The 18,933-nt window shown below is 38.7% G+C and overlaps 1 protein-coding gene across 4 annotated transcripts in view; it reads left to right on the forward strand.

Annotated features, from left to right (window-relative positions):
• Positions 1–18,933, forward strand: part of NEK11 (NIMA related kinase 11) — a 249,474-nt gene that overhangs the window by 219,377 nt on the left and 11,164 nt on the right. For 2 of the 4 annotated variants that reach the window (XM_087916704.1, XM_087916702.1), the window contains one exon: positions 15,782–17,240. In XM_087916704.1, coding sequence (XP_087772830.1) covers positions 15,782–15,817 — 36 coding nt within the window. In that variant the 3' untranslated portion in view covers positions 15,818–17,240. Of the gene's footprint in view, positions 1–15,781; positions 17,247–18,933 lie in introns of those variants that run through there. The other 2 variants (XM_087916703.1, XM_087916701.1) reach the window with 2 other exon arrangements.

Genomic DNA, 18,933 nt, shown 5'->3' on the forward strand with positions numbered 1-18,933 from the left:
ATGATCATGTGGGCATCTTCAGGTGGTGATGAGGCCTCTGTCCGTTGACCTTGACATATTTTGATAAAACTTCGGAGCTGCGCAAAGGATAGAAAAACTAGGCAAGGAAACTTAAGAACAGGAATTTATACTCCGCCTCCTCCTTCCCACTTACAGCATAGGAATGTAACACCTCCAGCTTTCTTCCCCTCCAATTCCCCCCTCCCCCCGTTACTAATGCCAGCCAAAAGATGGAGCAGTAAGAAAGATGCAAAGCAGCACAAAAGATGTAGAAGAGATCATCTTGAAGGCTGACATTCGGACCCCCTAGAAAAAAGACAATTGTCCCTGTAAGAGAGAACAACATAAAATACATATTAACAATTTGCATACATTTCTATGGTTTACCAGGATACTTTATATGAAAGTCTTTGACCAGTTCAGGAGCCCTAATATCTTTCTCATTTACCCACTCGGCTTGGGATGAGGGAAAATGTTTCCAAGCTACGAGATATTGGAGACGACCTCTCCATTTCCGAGAGTCTAAAATCTCTTTAACTTCGAAATGTTGTTCACCCTCAATCAACAATGGTACGGGGGGATCAGTCTGGGATGGTTTCAGTGTAGAGGTATGCTCGGGTTTCAACAAACTAACATGGAAAACCGGATGAATTCGATGAAGAGTTTTTGGCAATGTCAATTGAACTGTCACAGGGTTCACAATCCGTTCAGTTGGGAAAGGACCCACATACTTTGGGCTCAATTTCTTCGACTTTTGGGTGGTCTGTAAATATTTGGTCGAGAGAAAAACTTTGTTGCCCACTTGATAAGGCTTCTGTAGAGTTCTCTTTCTGTCTGCAAATTTCTTATGAGCTTGATGTGCATCATCCAGTGCTTTACGGACGACTGGCCAATTGAGTTGGAGCTGAGATATCCATTCATCCAATGACTGGACGTTGGGTCTTTCGCGAGGAAGCTCAGGTATGGGTACAAAATCTTGCCCCGTGGCCACCTTAAAGTAAAGCCAGTACTACTGTGGATGGAATTGTTGTATGCCACCTCCGCAAAAGGCAGCAGATCAGCCCAGTTGTCCTGCTGATAGTTTATGTAACACCTGAGATATTGCTCTAACACCGCGTTAGTCTTCTCACAGGCCCCATTAGTTTGGGGATTGTGGGTGGAGCTTAAGCCCTGGGTGGAGCCTATTAATTTCAAAAATTCCCTCCAAAAGTTTGAGGTGAATTGGACCCCTCGATCAGAAACTATACGCTCAGGGACACTATGCAGTCTGTAGATATGTATGATGAAGAGTTTAGCCAACGATTTCGCCGAGGGAAAGGTATGAAATGTGCCTGCTTGGAGAACAAATCGGTTACCACCCAGATAACCATGTGTCCAGTGCTCTTGGGTAAGTCTACTATAAAATCCATGGAGATTTCCTTCCAAGGAGCAGTTGGCCTGGCCACATTCTGTAACGGACCTGGTGGCTTACCAGGAGGTCTTTTGGCTGAGGCGCAAACTGGACAGCTAGCTACATACGTCTCAATGTCCTTTTTCAATGAAGGCCACCAGAACTGTTGCTTAACCAGGTGTAAGGTCTTAACGAAACCAAAGTGACCAGCCGCCTTGGAATCATGGGTCTGTTGTAACACTTGGCTCCTCGAGGTCTGTGGTACATACAATTTCGCTCCCACCCAGGCCAAGCCATCTCTAATGGTGCAGTTATTCGCATTCACTAGGAACCCACTCATCTGTCTTCAACGCTTCCTTAAATCACTCCATCAAGTCATTGGACAGTTCCGCCTCTTGCTTCTTCTTTTGCGCTCTGGTGACCACCGGGGCGGCCAGCTGTGTGGTTGATACCTCAAATGGGTGTTTCACTCCTTCCAAGAAATGTCTCCAGGTTAGTAGAGCCCAACGAACTGCAAAAGCTTCCTTTTCCCAGACGGCCCATCTCCTCTCAGTGTCAGTCAACTTACGGGAGGTGTATGCACAAGGTTGTAGTGTTCCCTTCTCATTTAATTGAAGTAAGACCGCCCCAACAGCCACATCACTCGCATCAGCTTGGATCACGAAAGGGGCATCCATATCCAGGTGTTTCAGTACTGGTTCTGCAGCAAATAGTCGCTTTAGTTTTCAAAAGCAGCTTGGCATTCCATGGACCACTTCAATGATTGGCTGGGCTTTGGTTTCGTCTCCCCCTTTGTCTTTAAGAGATTGGTGATAGGCATTGCTATTTTAGCGAAAGATGGGATGAATTGCTGATAAAAGTTGGCAAATCCTAAGAAACTTTGAAGCTACTTTCGGGTCCTCTGTGGGGCCCAGTCCAATACAGCTCCCACCTTCCCTGGGTCCATCTCGATGCCCTCGTGCGAAATGCGATATCCTAGGTAGTCAATTTTCTCTTGATGGAATTCACATTTGGACAGTTTAGCATACAATTTGGCAGCTCGCAGTTTGTGCAGCACTGAGCGTACCAGTTTCACATGTTCGTCTCTAGTCTCCGTGTAGATAAGGATGTCATCAAGGTAAACCAAAAACCTCTTGTATAAGTGTTCGTGGAGCACCTGATTGATCATTTGCATGAAAACGGCTGGAGCCCCCTGTAGGCCAAAAGGGAGAACATTGAACTGGAAACAACCCATCGGGCAGTTAAACACAGTTTTCCACTCATCTCCTTCTTTAATTCGGATTCGGTAATACGCCTCTCTCAAGTCTAACTTCGTGAAAATCTTCCCTTTGGCCAGGTGAGCTAACATGTCCTTCATCAGGGGGAGGGGGTACACATTTTCCACAGAAATTGCGTTTAAATTTGGAGTTGGGAGGAGCTGGCGCTGTGACGATACGCCTTGCAATCGAGCTCCTCGATTGCAGCCGATATCTTCGTTTCCGGCCGGTCCCGTAGGGACAGCTATTGTGAAGAGCGTATCCTGTGGACTCCGGGGACATCGCAAAATCCCTGGATGACCCGGGAGAAGCTCTTTTTGCTGGCAGCGGAGAGGCAGCCCCCATGCTGCTGAAGTCGGGGCAGCTCCAGAAAGAACGAGTCTGAAAGAGAGTCTGTCAGTTGGATGAGAAACCTTTTTTATCTAATTTTTGAGTTTTAAAGTTCACTCTGACTACTAGAAGAAACCTGTTTGATTTTTTTGACAAAACTGACTAAGCGGCATTTTTTTCCAAGGGAGACGTCAAAGCGAGGCTTTATTTGCTTTTTTTTTTCTTTGCTACCGGACTTCATTGTTACTTACTGGATAACTGGACTGTTTCTTTTTATATTTGGATTTTTCATATTTTAATTTTTTTAAGGCTAGAGGCTCCCTTTGGTTACTTTTTCTTCTTTTTGCCTTTTATATATGCTTATATATTTCCTGCGGGTTTTTATTTTATTTTATTTATGCTGTCCTGAGAGGAGGGGAAAGTGAGAACTAAGAAACTTTGTAACACTGCCAACTAGAGGCTTGGAAATATTTTACTTGAACTGGAGAGAGATGTGAAAGACTCCTTCTCAAGGACATTTCCTGATAAGATAGAGGAAAGAGCCCTGTAGAATATTATTACAGGTGCCTTTCTGGATTCTTGTCTATAATTAAATATCTATGGTTTAGCTTTGAAGCTTGTGGGAAAGAGAAGGGAGTCATAATTAGAGCCTTGGATAACTAAGCAGAGTGCAGTGTATTGTTTCCTACTTTCTTTTCCTAATTTTTTTTTTTTTTTAGTTCCGCCACCCCTCCACCAGCATTGCCCGATATTTTTATTTTAGTAAGGTTTCTATTCTTAACCCTTATTTATTTGCAAGGGAAGCCTTTGAATTTTTCATTTTTATTTTATTTTTATTTTTCTTTTTTTCCCCTTTCCATTGGGACTTTTGCTTTTCTTTTTAATGTATATCAGTGGACTATCTTTTTTCTTTTCTCAATTGTGATCTTTTGGTTGGATTAAGGTGTGGAATTTGAAGAAACTTATTCCTTTTGTTCTTTTTCTTTTTCTTTTTTCTTCTTTTTGGCTTTAGTCTTGTTTATTATTATTATTACTGGGTTTTTATTTTTATTTTTATTTTTCTTGTGGATTACTTTTTAATTGGATTAAGGTCAGGAAGAACTTGAAGAATTTTTTTATTTCATCTTTTTTTCTTTCTCTTTTTCTTCTTTTTCCCTTATTATTGGGTTTTTTATTATTGGCTTTTTCACTTTGGATTATAATTGGCTACTCTTTTTTTTTAATTGGATTAAAATTTGAAAGAACTTGAAGAGCTGGAATCATCTAAAATGAGTAAGAAACTTATACCGGGTGCCTCTGTGTCTACCTCTGCCTCCCCACCATCTGGACAGCGTTCAATTCAGACAATGTTAAAGCAAGATAAAGAACAAGAAAGAGTAACCTTACAGATGATTATGCAAGGAATTCAAGATCTTAAGATAAAAACAGATACCATTGAACAAAGAACAGGGAGGACGGAGGAAAAAGTGGAAAATATTCAACAGATGATGGCAAAGTATGAGGAGAGACTTCAAAAAGTCAAGAAGGGGGTAAACGAAGAGAGGAGAAGATTGAAATATTGACAATAGATTAATAGTGATTGAACAAGAAAAAAAGTGGGATGTTGAAGTGGGAGATGGATAGGTCAGAATTTTACCTTAGATTTCAAAATATAGAAGAAGAAAAAGGACAAGATTTGGCTGCGATAATGATAGGAATTTTGGCGGATGCCTTGAAATAACAGAAGAGAAGATGATGGATGGAGTAGATGAGATATATCGAGTCTTTACAAGATATGCGATGAGAAATAATCTGCCCAGAGAAGTCCATATTAGATTTACCAAAAAATCCATGAAGACACAAATTTTACAAGTGGCAAGAGAGAAGACATTGAAATATAAAGGTAAAGAAATTTTGGTCTTAAAACAAATACCTAGAAGAGTGAGAGAGATGAGAAGAGAATATCGATTCTTGACCAAAATGTTATTGAAAAAGGAGGTGACTTACAGATGGCTGATCCCAGAAGGACTGATGTTCACGTGGCAGGAACAGAGACATAGAATTGATTCAATTGAGAAAGCAGAACTGTTCTACGAGAATTTTTTGGAGGGAGAGAAGGAGGAGGCAGAAAAGGAGGTTTTATTAATTGAACCTCAAGAGGAACAAATGGAGATTGGAAAAGAAGAAGGTGCAGTAGGGGACAGGTGGATATTAAAGATCAGCGTGAATCAAGACCCACGAGTGGTTAAATCTAAATATAAAATATAACCATGGAAGAGAAAAAACTGATTACAATGAATATAAATGGACTGAATTCAGCTGCTAAGAGAAGGAAGATTTTTCATAAATTAGGGAAATTAAAGTTTGATATAATTTGTTTACAAGAAGTACACATTAAAAGCAACATGAACAATTGTTAGTACAACCAAAATTAGGAAATTGTTTACCTCTTTGACTCAATGTAAGAAAAGAGGGTGGTTTTATATATCAAAGAGGCTATTCCAGCAAAACTGATTTATGCAGATGAAGATGGGAGAATATTAATGGTGGAAATAATGGACAACAATAGAAAGATACTTTTGACTGCAATTTATGCCCCGAATGATAAACAGGAAGAATTGTATAAAAACTACATACCAAGATGGCTGGACTGGACTATGTTAATATAATTATGATGGGAGACTTTAATGGAATCGTGGACAATAAACTTGATTATATTGCAACAACAGCAAAGTATAATAGAAAAACTCTTCCTAAATCTTTTTTTAAAATGATAGATGAATTAACTCTAAAAGATATATGGAGAGAAAGAAATGTTAAACTTAAGCAATATACTTTCTATTCAAATAGACATTTATCATGGTCCAGACTTGATATGATTTGGATCTCAATAGACTTAATATCTAGCGTTCAAGAAGTAAATATTGAAACAAGTACTTGGGCTGATCATAATCCGTTGACAATTAAATGGAAGGGACAAAAAAAAAGATCGAGATGGACGTTAAATAATACTATTTTAAAGGAGAAAGAATTTTTACAATGGATGGAGAAAGAATTGGCTTTTTTCTTTAAAGAAAATAGAAAAGAAGACACTTCAATACAGAATGTTTGGGATACAATGAAGGCTTATGCTAGAGGCTTGATAATAGACTATACAAAAAAAAAAGAATATTAGGAAAAGGCAAGCTTTCAAAGCCTTGGAGGATGAATATAAAGACTCAAAAAGAACTGCAGAAAATGCCACAGAAAAAAGACGTTAAACTGAAACTGGATATAACTAAACATAAAATGGACTTAATAGAGAAAGAAGAACTGGCACAGAAAATTAGGAATGCTAAACAGAATTATTTTGAAGATGCAAATAAGCCAGGTAGATGGCTAGCATATAAGTTGAGAAAGGAGAAAGAGTCGAGGAAAATATTGCAGTTAATAGATGACCAAGGTCAAATTTGTCATGGCAGCAAAGAGAAAAAGAAATTATTCATGATTTTTACAAACATTTATATAAGAAAGAAGACATTGATGAGGAGAAAGTTAAACAGTACCTGCAGAATGCAAATTTACCTAAGATACCTAAAGAGATTGAAGAAATGCTAGAAAGTAATATAACAATGATGGAGTTAAGCCAAGCACTTAAGAAACAAAATAACGGAAAAGCACCAGGTCCAGACGGGCTTCCTGTAGAATTTTATAAAACCTTTCAAGAATCACTGTCTATTCCATTGTTAGAAGTTATGAATGAAGTTATGTTAAAAAAGATGATACCTAAAACATGGTCAGAGGCCTATATTACACTTATTCCAAAAGAGGAGGCGGATCCAGTTCAAATTAAGAATTACAGACCGATTTCTTTATTAAATGTAGATTATAAAATCTTTGCTTCAATACTAGCAGAAAGACTTAAAAAATATTTGAATAATTTTATTCATCCAGACCAAAATGGGTTTTTGCCAAAGCGACAAATTAGAGACAACATGAGAGTAATTCTGGATACTTTGGAATATTATGAGGCGCATCCTGAAAAGCAAATGGCTTTGATATTTTTAGACGCCCAAAAGGCATTTGACAACGTGAATTGGAGATTTAATGTTACTTTTAATGGAACAGATGGGCTTTGCTAGAAGATTTATCCAGGCAATAGAAGCAATTTACAATGAACAAACAGCTAAGGTAATGATGGAGGGAGAATTTACAGATCCTATCAATATAAGAAAAGGCACAAGACAAGGTTGTCCTCTTTCTCCCTTGCTATTTGTATTGACTTTGGAAGTGTTGAACAGAAATATCAGAGAAGATAAAACTATAAAAGGAATGAAAATTAAAAAGGAAGAATTTAAACTACAAGCTTTTGCAGATGACCTAGTCTTTATCTTGGAAGATCCTATAGAAACAGCCTTGAAGCTGTTGGAAAAGATAGAGGCATATGGGGAGGTGGCTGGTCTGAAAATAAATAAAGATAAAACAAAGATTTTGTCAAAGAATATGTTGCTAAGACAAAGAGAAGAATTGGCAGAATTGTTAAAAATCCAAGTTACAAACAAGGTTAAGTATTTGGGGATATATTTGATGCCAAGATGTAGTACATTAAAAGAGAACAATTATATTAAACTTAAACAACAGATAGCCCAAGACCTGAAGAAATGGGAAAACCTACAATTGTCATTAATAGGAAGGATTTCAACAATTAAGATGAATATTCTACCCAGAATTTTATTTTTGTTTCAAACAATACCAATTAGGCTTGGAAAAGACTATTTTGAGGACTTAAATAAAATTGTTTTGAAGTATATATGGCAAGGCAAAAAAGCAAGGATAAAGCTAAAGCTTTTACAGGATGCCAGAACTAGAGGAGGGTTTGGCCTGCCTAATTGGGAGTTGTACTATCAAGCTGCAAATTTGATGTGGGTTAAAGAATGGATAACATTTAAGGAAGACTAGATTGTTGACATTAGAAGGTCATGATTTGTTGTTGGGTTGGCATGCTTTTTTATGGTATAAGGGAACCAAAACACAGGGTTATTTTAGAAGACATTATATACGGGAGTCTTTGTGGTTAAACTGGGAGAAGACAAAAAAACAATGTTATTTGAAAATTCCAGTTTGGTTATCGACGATAGAAGCGTTTTCTTACCCTATAATTTATAAAAAGGAACAAACAGTTAGCTATGGGGAATTACTAGATGAAAAGGGTGAACTTAAATCGATACAAAAATTAGAGGAACAAGGTATACAGATGAATTGGTTTTCATATTTGCAAATACACTCAAGGTATGATGAGGATTCCAAAACAGAGGGATTTTATGATAAACAGACTGATTTAGATAAGATTTTGATGGGTACTGATGAAAAGGTGATTAAAAAATTATATGGTTACTTATTGGAAATTAAGCTAGAGGAAGAACAAGTTAAAGAAACTATGATTGCCTGGGGAGGAATTTTGGATATGGGATTGACTTAGAGAAATGACAGAAATTATGGTTGCAAAACTATAAAATGACAATGTCTACAGCCTATAAAGAAAACTTGTATAAGATGTTTTATAGGTGGCATTTCCCCCCGACAAGGATAGCAAGAATGTTCAAGAACAAATCGGAAAAATGTTGGAAATGTCATCAGAAACCTGGTTCATACTACCATATGTGGTGGACTTGTGAGGATGCTAGAAAATATTGGACTAAAATCCGCATGTGGTTGGAAAAAATGACAAAGAAGCATATAGACTTGAAACCGGAGCTTTTCTTATTGGGAATCTTACCAGATGTTTATAGTAAAGAGTTGAAATATTTGATTGTAAATGTATTAACTGCAGCTAGGATTGTATTTGCAAAAAATTGGAAAAATGAGAAAATTCCATTGCAGGAAGAAGTTATAAAGAAAATATTGGAATGTGCTGAGATGAGTAGATTGACTTTTAAAATTAGAGAGCAAGAAGATAAACAATTTTATATAATTTGGGATCTTTTTTATCAATGGCTGAATGATGAAATACAAAAATAGAATATTTAGAATGTTAGACAATAAGGAATAATATTGATTTCACTTTTCTTTTTCTTTTTTCGGTATTTGATATTATATTTATATAATGGTTTTTCTTTTTCTTTTTTTCTTTTATTTAGGATAGAACTGGTACGACTATATGATTTGTTATAGAATAAATTAATTAAAATATAGTTATCTCATAAGGCATGATTGAATAAAAGTATAGTCAAATTTCTTTTTCTTTAATAATGATATGATGATATATAAGTTTGCATTGACAATAAGAGTTATTATATAAGGTAATTGCAATTGTGACTACGAAGTGAATGCACAAAACTGATGAACCAACCGACTCACTGTTTGTATATAAATACGGGAGAGCTGATGCTTTTATGTTTTGTCTGTTTGTTTGTTTGTGTGTTAAAAACAATTAAAAATTTTTATAAAAAAAAAAAAGAAATTGCGTTTAAATTTTAGTAGTCCACCACCAAGTGTTTGGAGCCATCTTTCTTTTCACGAAACAACACTGGGGCCACCACCTGAGGTCTAGCGGGTTGGATGAAACCACGTTTCAAATTTTTATCGATAAACAATCTCAACTCCTCCAATTCCCATGGTGTCATCGAATATAATTTTGGTTTCAGGAGCGTCACCCCAGGTAAAATTTCGATGCTACAATCTGTTGATTGATGATGGGGGAGCTCATCAGAAGCCTTTTCGCTAAACACCTCTCTTAAGTCCCAATATTCTTTCAGGATTTTGTCCTCCCCCTCCAAGCTCTCAGCACCTGTGGAGGCTGACTCAACTGGGTTCTGAAGCTTTGGATTAGATCGCTCCTCCCCTTCCGGCCGCTGATTGGTACGAATCCATAAGCACCCTTTCCTCCAGTTCACATGGGGGGTCCACTTGCGGAGCCAGGGCAGCCCCAATATTAATGGGTGCTCCATCCCAGGGGTCACAATAAAGCACAGGACCTCGCTATGGCTTCCCATGGTCATCTCTAGGGGTTCCATTATGAAACGTGCAGGGCAACATCCCGACACTGATCCATCCAGTTGGCAAAAGGATATGGGAGTTTCTAAGGTTCTCAGTCTGATGCCCATCTCCTTAAGTACTTTCATGCTGATTACACACCTCGTGCACCCAGAGTCTAGTAAGGCTAACATCTCTCCTTCAGTCCCTGAAGCAAGCACCCTTTATTTTATTGGGAAGGTCATGGGGCCCTTGTTAGGACTTACTGGGACGTCATCTTCCGAGTCAGTCTCACTCTCTTCAAGGAAGGTTGGAGGTCCCAGCTCCTCTCCTGCCGGAGGGGTGACCTCTACAACCTCCCCGTCTTTAACACATTTTCACGAGGCTTGGATGGGGGGTTTTCAGGCTTCCTCCCTGCCCTCTGCATTCCCTTTGGATCCAGCTTGACCCTATAATCCGCAATCCAGTGGCCCTCCTTCCTGCATCGAAAACAGGCGGTGGATTTGGGTCTTGCCATCACTCCTCCCTTCCGAGGCTTTGGGGCCTCTCGGAGACGCGGGGGGCGGTTTGCTCCATGCAGAACCTCCTCTGCGTCTGCTTCAGGTCAGATCTATTTCCACTTCTTCTGCTAGCAAATACCACAGTTGCAGATCATAGGGATCCCTTCTGGAGATGCACATGTGGTATATATCTTCATTTAAGCCATCTTTGTAAGCTTCTATCAGGGCTCCCTGGGACCAGCCTCGGATGTGGCATGCCAGTTGCCTGAACTCTTGGGTGTAGTCAGCAACTGACCTCCCCCCTTGATTTATGGTTTTCATTCTGATCCTAGCCTTCCTCTCCGCTAGAGGGTACTCAAACTTTCTCCTCAATGCAGTCATGAAGGCATTGAGATTCCGCAGTTGGGGGGGGGGAGTTATCATTATACAAAGTCACCATCCACTCTGCTGCTATTCCCTCCAGGGCCCTGGCAACACATCTCACCTTGGCTGCTTCAGAGGTGAATTCTCTCTCATATTCTTCCGTATAGTTCCAAACTTGTGCCAGGAAGAAACCCAAATCCTTGGGATTTCCCCCAAATTTCACTTCCAAGGGGGGCAGGTTGAAGGCTCCGCGCCTTCCAGGGATCACACCTCCCACTGGGGCCCCCGGAGCTGCAGCTGGCTGCTGCACTGGTGTGGGCTGAGCTAGGGGGTGGGGGCCGCCTGGCTGCCCCTGGCTGAAGCTGCTCCCCCTTCCCCCCTCATACCTTGGAGCGATGCGAGGCTTCTTGAAAGCATCATTGAGGAGCTGTCTGGCTGATCAAGCATGCATTCCCTCTCTTCCCTTTCTTGCCACAGCTGCTCTCTCGCACGTCTTTGGGTTACGGTGATTCCAGGAGGGGGGAGGTCTTCGGGATCCCTCCATCCAACACCCAACAACCATCTGGGCCTCTCAGCTGGAACTTCTTCTAGAGTAAGGTTGGCTAGCAGATCGGCGGCTGGCACCTCCGGTAGTAACATCGACTGCCCCCCCACAGCTCCCTGGTCGTCTTCTTCACTAGCTGGAGATGACATGATGTAAAAACCCCTCGGAAGAAAAGTTGATATTTTCTCCGGTGGGCTGATGAGAGATTCAGAATAATGTCAGTCTGTGCTCCATTCAAAATCCAAGAAAGAAATACTCAGACTCCATAGGTTAGAGCAAAGTTTTTTCTTTTACTGGAAATCAAAGTGGAAGCTACAGGTTGAATTCTGAATCTAAAGAATTTGGCGCACAGATCACATATACAAAGGAATGGAATTGTTCCCACTCCCCAAAGTCCAAAAGACTCTTCCAATTAAAAGTTATGAATATGATCATGTGGGCATCTTCAGGTGGTGATGAGGCCTCTGTCCGTTGACCTTGACATATTTTGATAAAACTTCGCAGCTGCGCAAAGGATAGAAAAACTAGGCAAGGAAATAGAAACTTAAGAACAGGAATTTATACTCCCCCTCCTCCTTCCCATTCACAGCATAGGAATTTAACACTTCCAGCTTTCTTCTCCTCCAATTCCCCCCTCCCCCCATTACTAATGACAGCCAAAAGATGGAGCAGTAAGAAAGATGCAAAGCAGCACAAAAGATGTAGAAGAGATCATCTTGAAGGCTGACAGTATCATTAAAATGTTCCCATTTCTTCCTAATTCAATTCTCTCATGTATTTCATTTCATTTATTTTGTTCACAAAAGTTTCACTGAATTACACTGAGTATTTTACCCCACTTTTTAATCATATGTTGTTTCTAATTTTCTAACATTATTTCTAATATAAATATAACAATACAATCTTATGTACCTTTGCAGAATCACTTTTTCTGTTATGTTTTTACCCATTATCTCTAAATAAGTCCTGTTTCTTTACATCTTGCTCCACACCTTTGTAGCTTCTCTTCTCTTCCTTTCCTTCCTCCCTTGCTTCTTCTCTCTGCCCTTATCTCTCCACCTCCATTTCCCTCTTCTGTGTTCCCCTTTTCTTTTGCTTTCTAACGTTCTATCCACTTTTCACCTTATTTTTCCCCTTTTTGGTTGTTTTTTTAGGTCTTAAAGTCTCCATTTTCCTTCCCTCCTTTCCCCTTTCTTCCCCAAGTAAACTTACTTGTTCGTTAAAGATGGCTTCTTCTTTGTCCCAATCTTCTTGTTGCACAGTCTTTTCTTGTAGTTTCTTGTAGGTACAGATCGCCATTTCTAAGAATTGAAAAACAGAGCCAAGAGCGCCCTTCCCTTCTTGTTCTTCTTCTTTGTATTTTTTAAATTCCATTTTCAGTTCATCCACAAGTGATGCCATTGTAAAAAAAAATTTTCAAACAACCACCCAAGTGTTTTTAGTCATTCAAATATAATTTCCAAAAGTCCCAAAGTCACCAAGCAATCCAAATACACACAAGCTGTTTCTTTTGACACTTTCTTCTTTTTTCACTTTCTCTTCCTGGGGTCACTGTTTAGTTACAAAGTTCCAGTTAAAATGTATCTTTTAGAAGTCTTGTTAGGATTTAATCCGATTCTTTTAAATTCCAGGCAGTCTCCTCCTTCCGAATCTTGCTCTTATTCTTTTCCTCTCCCTTCCCACTTACAGCACAAAAAAAGGTTTTTTTTAAAAAAAATTTGTGTGTTCAGAAATCCTTATTATCCCCTTGTCATTAAATTATCCAGTTTAATTACCTATTGATGCCAAAGCGGGTTTTTCCGATTTCTCATTCATCTCTGTTCGCTGTCAACGTTAGGAAGGAGAGTGAAAAAAAAAACTTTCTCTTTTCACTTTCATTTGCTGCTTCTGAATCTTCCTTGGAAGCGATGTATCTTTTTTTAGAATTTAAATTCCAGGATACCTTAGTTGTTGCTTCTTATCCCGGTCAGCCAAAACTTTCACTTCTTAACTTCCTCCTGCACTTTCTTTTCCGGCTGAGTTCTTCTTTGAGGTGGCCATTTCTGACCGCCGCTCTTACCGCCTTCGGGAAAGGGAGTTTAGCCAGCTGGGAGGAAAGATGCGGTTTTCCTCGACCCTGCTGGGATCTCCCCCCTCTTTGCCACCTCTATGGGGTGGCTTAGCCCTGAAGCCAAACTGGCTCTGGACGCTCCAGCAGCAAGCCTAAGCAGAAACCGCACACAATCGTGGATTCCTGCCTGCCGCCGAAGGCCTGCAAACCGGAAGACTCCATCTGGTGTTTTTTTCTAGGTAGGTGGTGGGGTGTGTGTTTAGGGGTTTGTATGTGGGTATTTTTGGGTATTTTCCCATGTCCTTATAGTTGTGCTTTTAAAGTTGTAGTGACATTTCAGCAGAATCTCATCTGCCATCATCAGGCTTGTGTACTGTGTTCGTATATATATATATATGTATACATATATACATATGTATAACAATAGTAAATGAAATAATTATTCTGTTCGAGTTCAGCTCAGCCATTAATATTGATAGCAATCTTTTACATTTCTATTTAAAATATTTCCATCTTTTAACAAACATTACCTAATAATGTCAGTTGTCATTCACTTTAATCACCTATATTTCATGCTGTCTTTAAACAAAAAACAAAACAATAGTTAGTAACAGTAGTCAATAAAATTATTATTCTTATTCAAAGTCATTCTGTCAACTGATATTAATTTCATTAAAAATCTTTCATGTTTCTTTTCAACTGTATACTTTTTTTTAATCATTGAGAGCCTTATTCTCTTATCCTCTTTGTTTCATTTAATTATTTTGTTCCAAAATATTAAGGATTCAATTGAGGGCATAGATGAGAAAATGGAAAACATTTTGCAAAAAAACATGAATAAAGATCAAACTGCCCAAGAACTGATGGAAGCAACAGAAAAATTAGATGAAATGGATTACTTAAGCCAGCAAATTGAATATGAACAGGGGAAAAATATGGATCAGAAAAATCAGCAAATGAAGCAAAAGCTCAACAAAGAGGAAGACCAGATAAATGGCAAGCAGAAGGAACAGAAATAACAGATGAATTGGCTATATCAACAAACAGCATGGACTGGAGCAAAAAATAGGACTGACAAACCAGCTGATAAAGGAAGAAAGACCGAAGAAAATAAAACAGATAAATCAACAATTGGAGACACAGGAAGATACAGTTGAGAAGGAGATGGACATGGGCAGATATCTGGAAGAACTGGCAACATAAGATTGTATTGGGAGAAAGAATGATAGAGATGAAGATAGAAATAAAGATGAGGAGTGTGGGAGACGAATTAAAAAATGGTTAAAAATTGAAGTACTACAGAGAATATGAGACAATGGATAGAAAGAATTGCCCTTTAAAGATTAAAGTAACTTGATTGTAAGCTGAAAGAGGCAGAAATAAAATTAGATAGGGGAAATATTAGAATATAAATGGGTATAAAATAAATAAAAATAATAGAAGTTTACAGATGTTAGACATCTTTTCTTTTATCTATATTTAAACAATATATAATGAGGATTATTTAAATTTGATAAATGTGATAGAGATTACTAATACTGTTAATATGAATGATATCCAGAACTAACACTGTTCACACACAGTATGGATGTATATTTTTAAAAAACAATAAAAACATAGTAAAAATATTGTGCTGGGAGGTTTTTTTATGAGTAAAAGATTAGGGGAGCATCCTTCAAATATTCCAATATTGGAGTATCTGCAATTTCTGGAGGCAATTATAAGCCTGACATACCAATTGAATCATTACCATTACTTCAATAACGGAACACTTAATTAATATAGATTGTTTTTCTAAGTTTCTAACTTGCCACCACGAAAAATGTGGCAAATGAGACCAGAAAGGTAATGGAGTATTTGGCCAGATAGAACAGATATTTCCACAGAATTATTATAGATATAGTATACATCTATAAATATCCAAATAATATAAAGGAAAGTTATGTTCATGGTAGTTAGCTATCATTTGTTTGTACTGTACTGAATACAGGTAATATATATTATCATGTTCAATTTCAAATCTGCTCAAAGAAACAAGCAATGTGGCTGGTGAAATATCAAAAGTTTATTTATTGCCTTAAATGGCATTGGTTGAAAATAATTTTACCATAAGAATTTACTTCAAATATTATTTTCATTTACCTTTCTGGTGAGCTATATTTGATTTTATATATTAGGGATTCTCAATTAGTTTAGCCACAGCTGAAGTTGTAATAAAATATGGTACATTGGGTGTCAGAATGTTCTCTGTATATCTTTTCTGAATTTCAAGTGACATGGATTATTATCCCACCAAACAGAGCCATTTCTTCCACTGCTACAAAACTTTGCTGTATATATTGTCTTCCACTGTAATTAAAAATGGATTCTGTACACTATATTTTCACTAACTTTCCTACAACTGTCTCCTTCTGGCAGGACAGCCATTCAAAAATTGGGAGCAGAAATTTTTGAAAAAGTATATGAATTCCTCCAACAAGCAAGACAGAGGAAAGCAAGTGAAGCTGAAGTCAAAGAATACCTTGAAAAATTGGTATCTCGGGCAAGTGACTGCTTTGAGGTAGATCAGCTTCTTTATTTTGAAGACCAGCTACAAGTCTCGGAAGATATTTTGGTGAGATAGTGTATCTGAGAATGAATTTTCTTGTACTGTCTGAAACTACCAGGTTCAATATTGTTCACTTAGAAGCAAATTCCAAGTCAAGGTCAACTCTTGGTGATTTCATGAACATATCCATGTATATATCCTTCTAGGCAACATTGTGGAAATAGTTAGCTATTGCTTTCTTCTTAGTCTAGCCTACAATCTTATATTCCCTGATAGTCTCTCATCCAGTTTCTGCCTGGGTCCAACCCTGCTTAACTTTCAAGCCCAGATAAGTTAACCAGGATTTACAACCTGCTGAGGACTAAGGGGAAAAAACACTGATTTAGAATAAGGACAGCACATGTTGAATACAGAATTACATTCTAAAGTAGTTTTGTTCACAACATAGCCAAATTGCCGCCATGTTAAAATTGGCACTGTTATTAAGCAGGAAAACTATTATTGAAAGAAATATGCTAATACAGGAAGTCCTCAATTTATGACCACAATTGAGCCCAATGTTTAGGTTATTAAGTGAGACATTGGTTAAGTGAATTTTGCCCCATTTTATGACTTTTCTTGCCACAGCTGTTAAATGAATCTCCGTAGTTGTTAAGTTGATAAACCAGTTGTTAAGTGAATCTGACTTTGCCATTGACTTTGCTTGTCAGAAGGTCACAAAAGGTGATCACATGATCTTGGGAAACAGCAATGGTCATAAATGGCCAAGGATCTGAATTTTGATCACATGATCATGATGTCGCAAAGGTCATAATTGTGAAAAACAGTCACAAGTCACTTTTTTCAGTGCTGTTCTAACTTTGAACAGTCACTAAATAAACTGTCATAAATCAAGAGCTACTTGTGTGACAATCAGTCAAGAGTGTACAACAAGTGGCTCAAAATGGAGTAACTCTGTGCTATCTAATGTTGTCAGCTGCCACTGTCTACACCATGGGAGATAGGGATGTTCATTAATTGGGAGAGAGAGGATTGTCCAAATATAGTCAAGAATGAAATTGTGATTTTCTATTGATAGTTCTACAAATAAACACAAAGAGCTGTACCTCATTTTTTATAAAATAGATAGTTTTAAAATAAGTACAGAATGAATATTTCTTCTTTTACAATTAACAGATAGCAATGGTCAGCCTAGACATCTCTGTATTAGCAATTTGCTTCATTTTTCAAATTACATTTTTGCATTAGAATTAAAATTAATATAAATATTTAAATGTTAAATTATGCTTATTGTGCTAAATTCCTTACATCTTAAATACAGTTACCCTTGAAAGCATTGCTCCTGAAACTTTCCTTAAATGCTTTGTGTCAATCCCATTGATCTCCTTTGGGACCTGCCATTCTGGAGGAGTGGTGAAGGAATCAGGCTATGCTTGCATGGGGTCTTCCTTTGTTCTTTTTCTCTGCTTTGATGTACCTTTGGTATGTTGGGAGGGGGGAAAGAATGTGCCTTGGACCATCTGTTTTGTCTCATTACCAGAGGAGTGAAATCATGGGGTTCTGGTCTTCCTCCAAACATGGACTTGGAACTCTGACCCCACAAGAAGAAGAGCCAAGCCCACTGGACAGCAACTATGAGGACAACCCCTTGGCAAGTGGGATGATTGAGCCATCACTGTGCCCGTAGAACTGCTAATCCCAAACATGGGAGAGAATGTGGTGCTGATGGGCACACCCGGTGCCTAATAAGCCCAACCCTAGTGGGTAAACTGGGGACCCACCTAAAACAGTTAAAAAAAACCCATAGCATTTTGCCAGCCAGATGAGTCCACTGTGGGAGGATTCCCAGCCACATTTGTCACTGAGTCTCTGGAACTTGCCATTGAGAGCCACTCTGAGACTATTGCTTTTATTGTGGTTCTGGGCATAGAATGGCCCCTGGTCCAAGGACTATCATGACTAAAAAAGTGGAACCCACAGGTAGAATGGATGAAGGGGACCCTGACATTCCCAAGCCAGGGGGAAATCCCAGGAGGAAGAAGTTATGAGAAAAACTCCAGCTGCAGAAATGAAACATTGGTCGCCGCCCAAAGTGAACCACTGCAGGGCATTCCCTGGGAATACTGCGGCCTAGCAGAGATGTTTAATGAAGTGAGATCAGACAAACTTCCCCCTCACCCACCAACTGACTGTGCCATCAAAATCCTCCCAGGAGCTAAACTACCAAAGCCAAAACTCTACTCCGGGAGCTAGATGAGCTGTGCAATTTCATAGACAAAAACGTAGAGCATGGCTTCATTCATCCTGCCAGACCCAAGTAGTGCTATTCCAGGAAAAGAAAGATGGCTCACTTCATTTATGCATCAATTATAGGATCTAAATGCAGTGTGCATGGAAAATGTGTACCACCCGCCCCTAATAAAAGACATGCTGGTCCACCTTTTAAAGGGCAAGATTTTTTCTAAGCTGGACTTGCAACAAGCCTACTACTGAGACAGGATTTGGGAGGGGGTTGAGTTGAAAACAGCTTTTAATTGCCACTGGGGTGTTTCCAGTTTAATGTGTGCCCATTGGGGCTCCAAGGGATCCCTACAGTGTTCATGCAGCTGATAAATGAGGTGCGGCATGAACACCTATACAAGGGGTTTTGGTGTACCTTGGGATGACATTCTGATATATATTGAAACAAAAGCTGAGTACATAAAGCTGGTCCAGGCATTCCTGAGAAAACTCCAAGCCACCAAACAATATGCTAAGCTCTCAAAATGCAAATTCTACAAAGACAAAATAGATTATCTGGAATACTGGATTTCGTACTAGGGAAATGGACCCAGAAAAACAGTGAACAGTGTTAGATTGGGAAATCTTGTGCACCTGAAAACAGCTACAAAGCTTTCTAGGCTTCACAAATTTCTATAGGTAATTCATCCCCTCATTCGCCCAAATCTCTCTCCCTATTACTAACTTGCTAAGAACCAAGGGTGTAGATAAGCCTCAACAGGGCGTCTACCAATACATTTTT

This window comes from Pseudonaja textilis, chromosome Z, assembly GCF_049901715.1.
Source record: "Pseudonaja textilis isolate UNSWEBS1 chromosome Z, rPseTex1.2, whole genome shotgun sequence".
Classification (NCBI taxonomy): domain Eukaryota; kingdom Metazoa; phylum Chordata; class Lepidosauria; order Squamata; family Elapidae; genus Pseudonaja; species Pseudonaja textilis.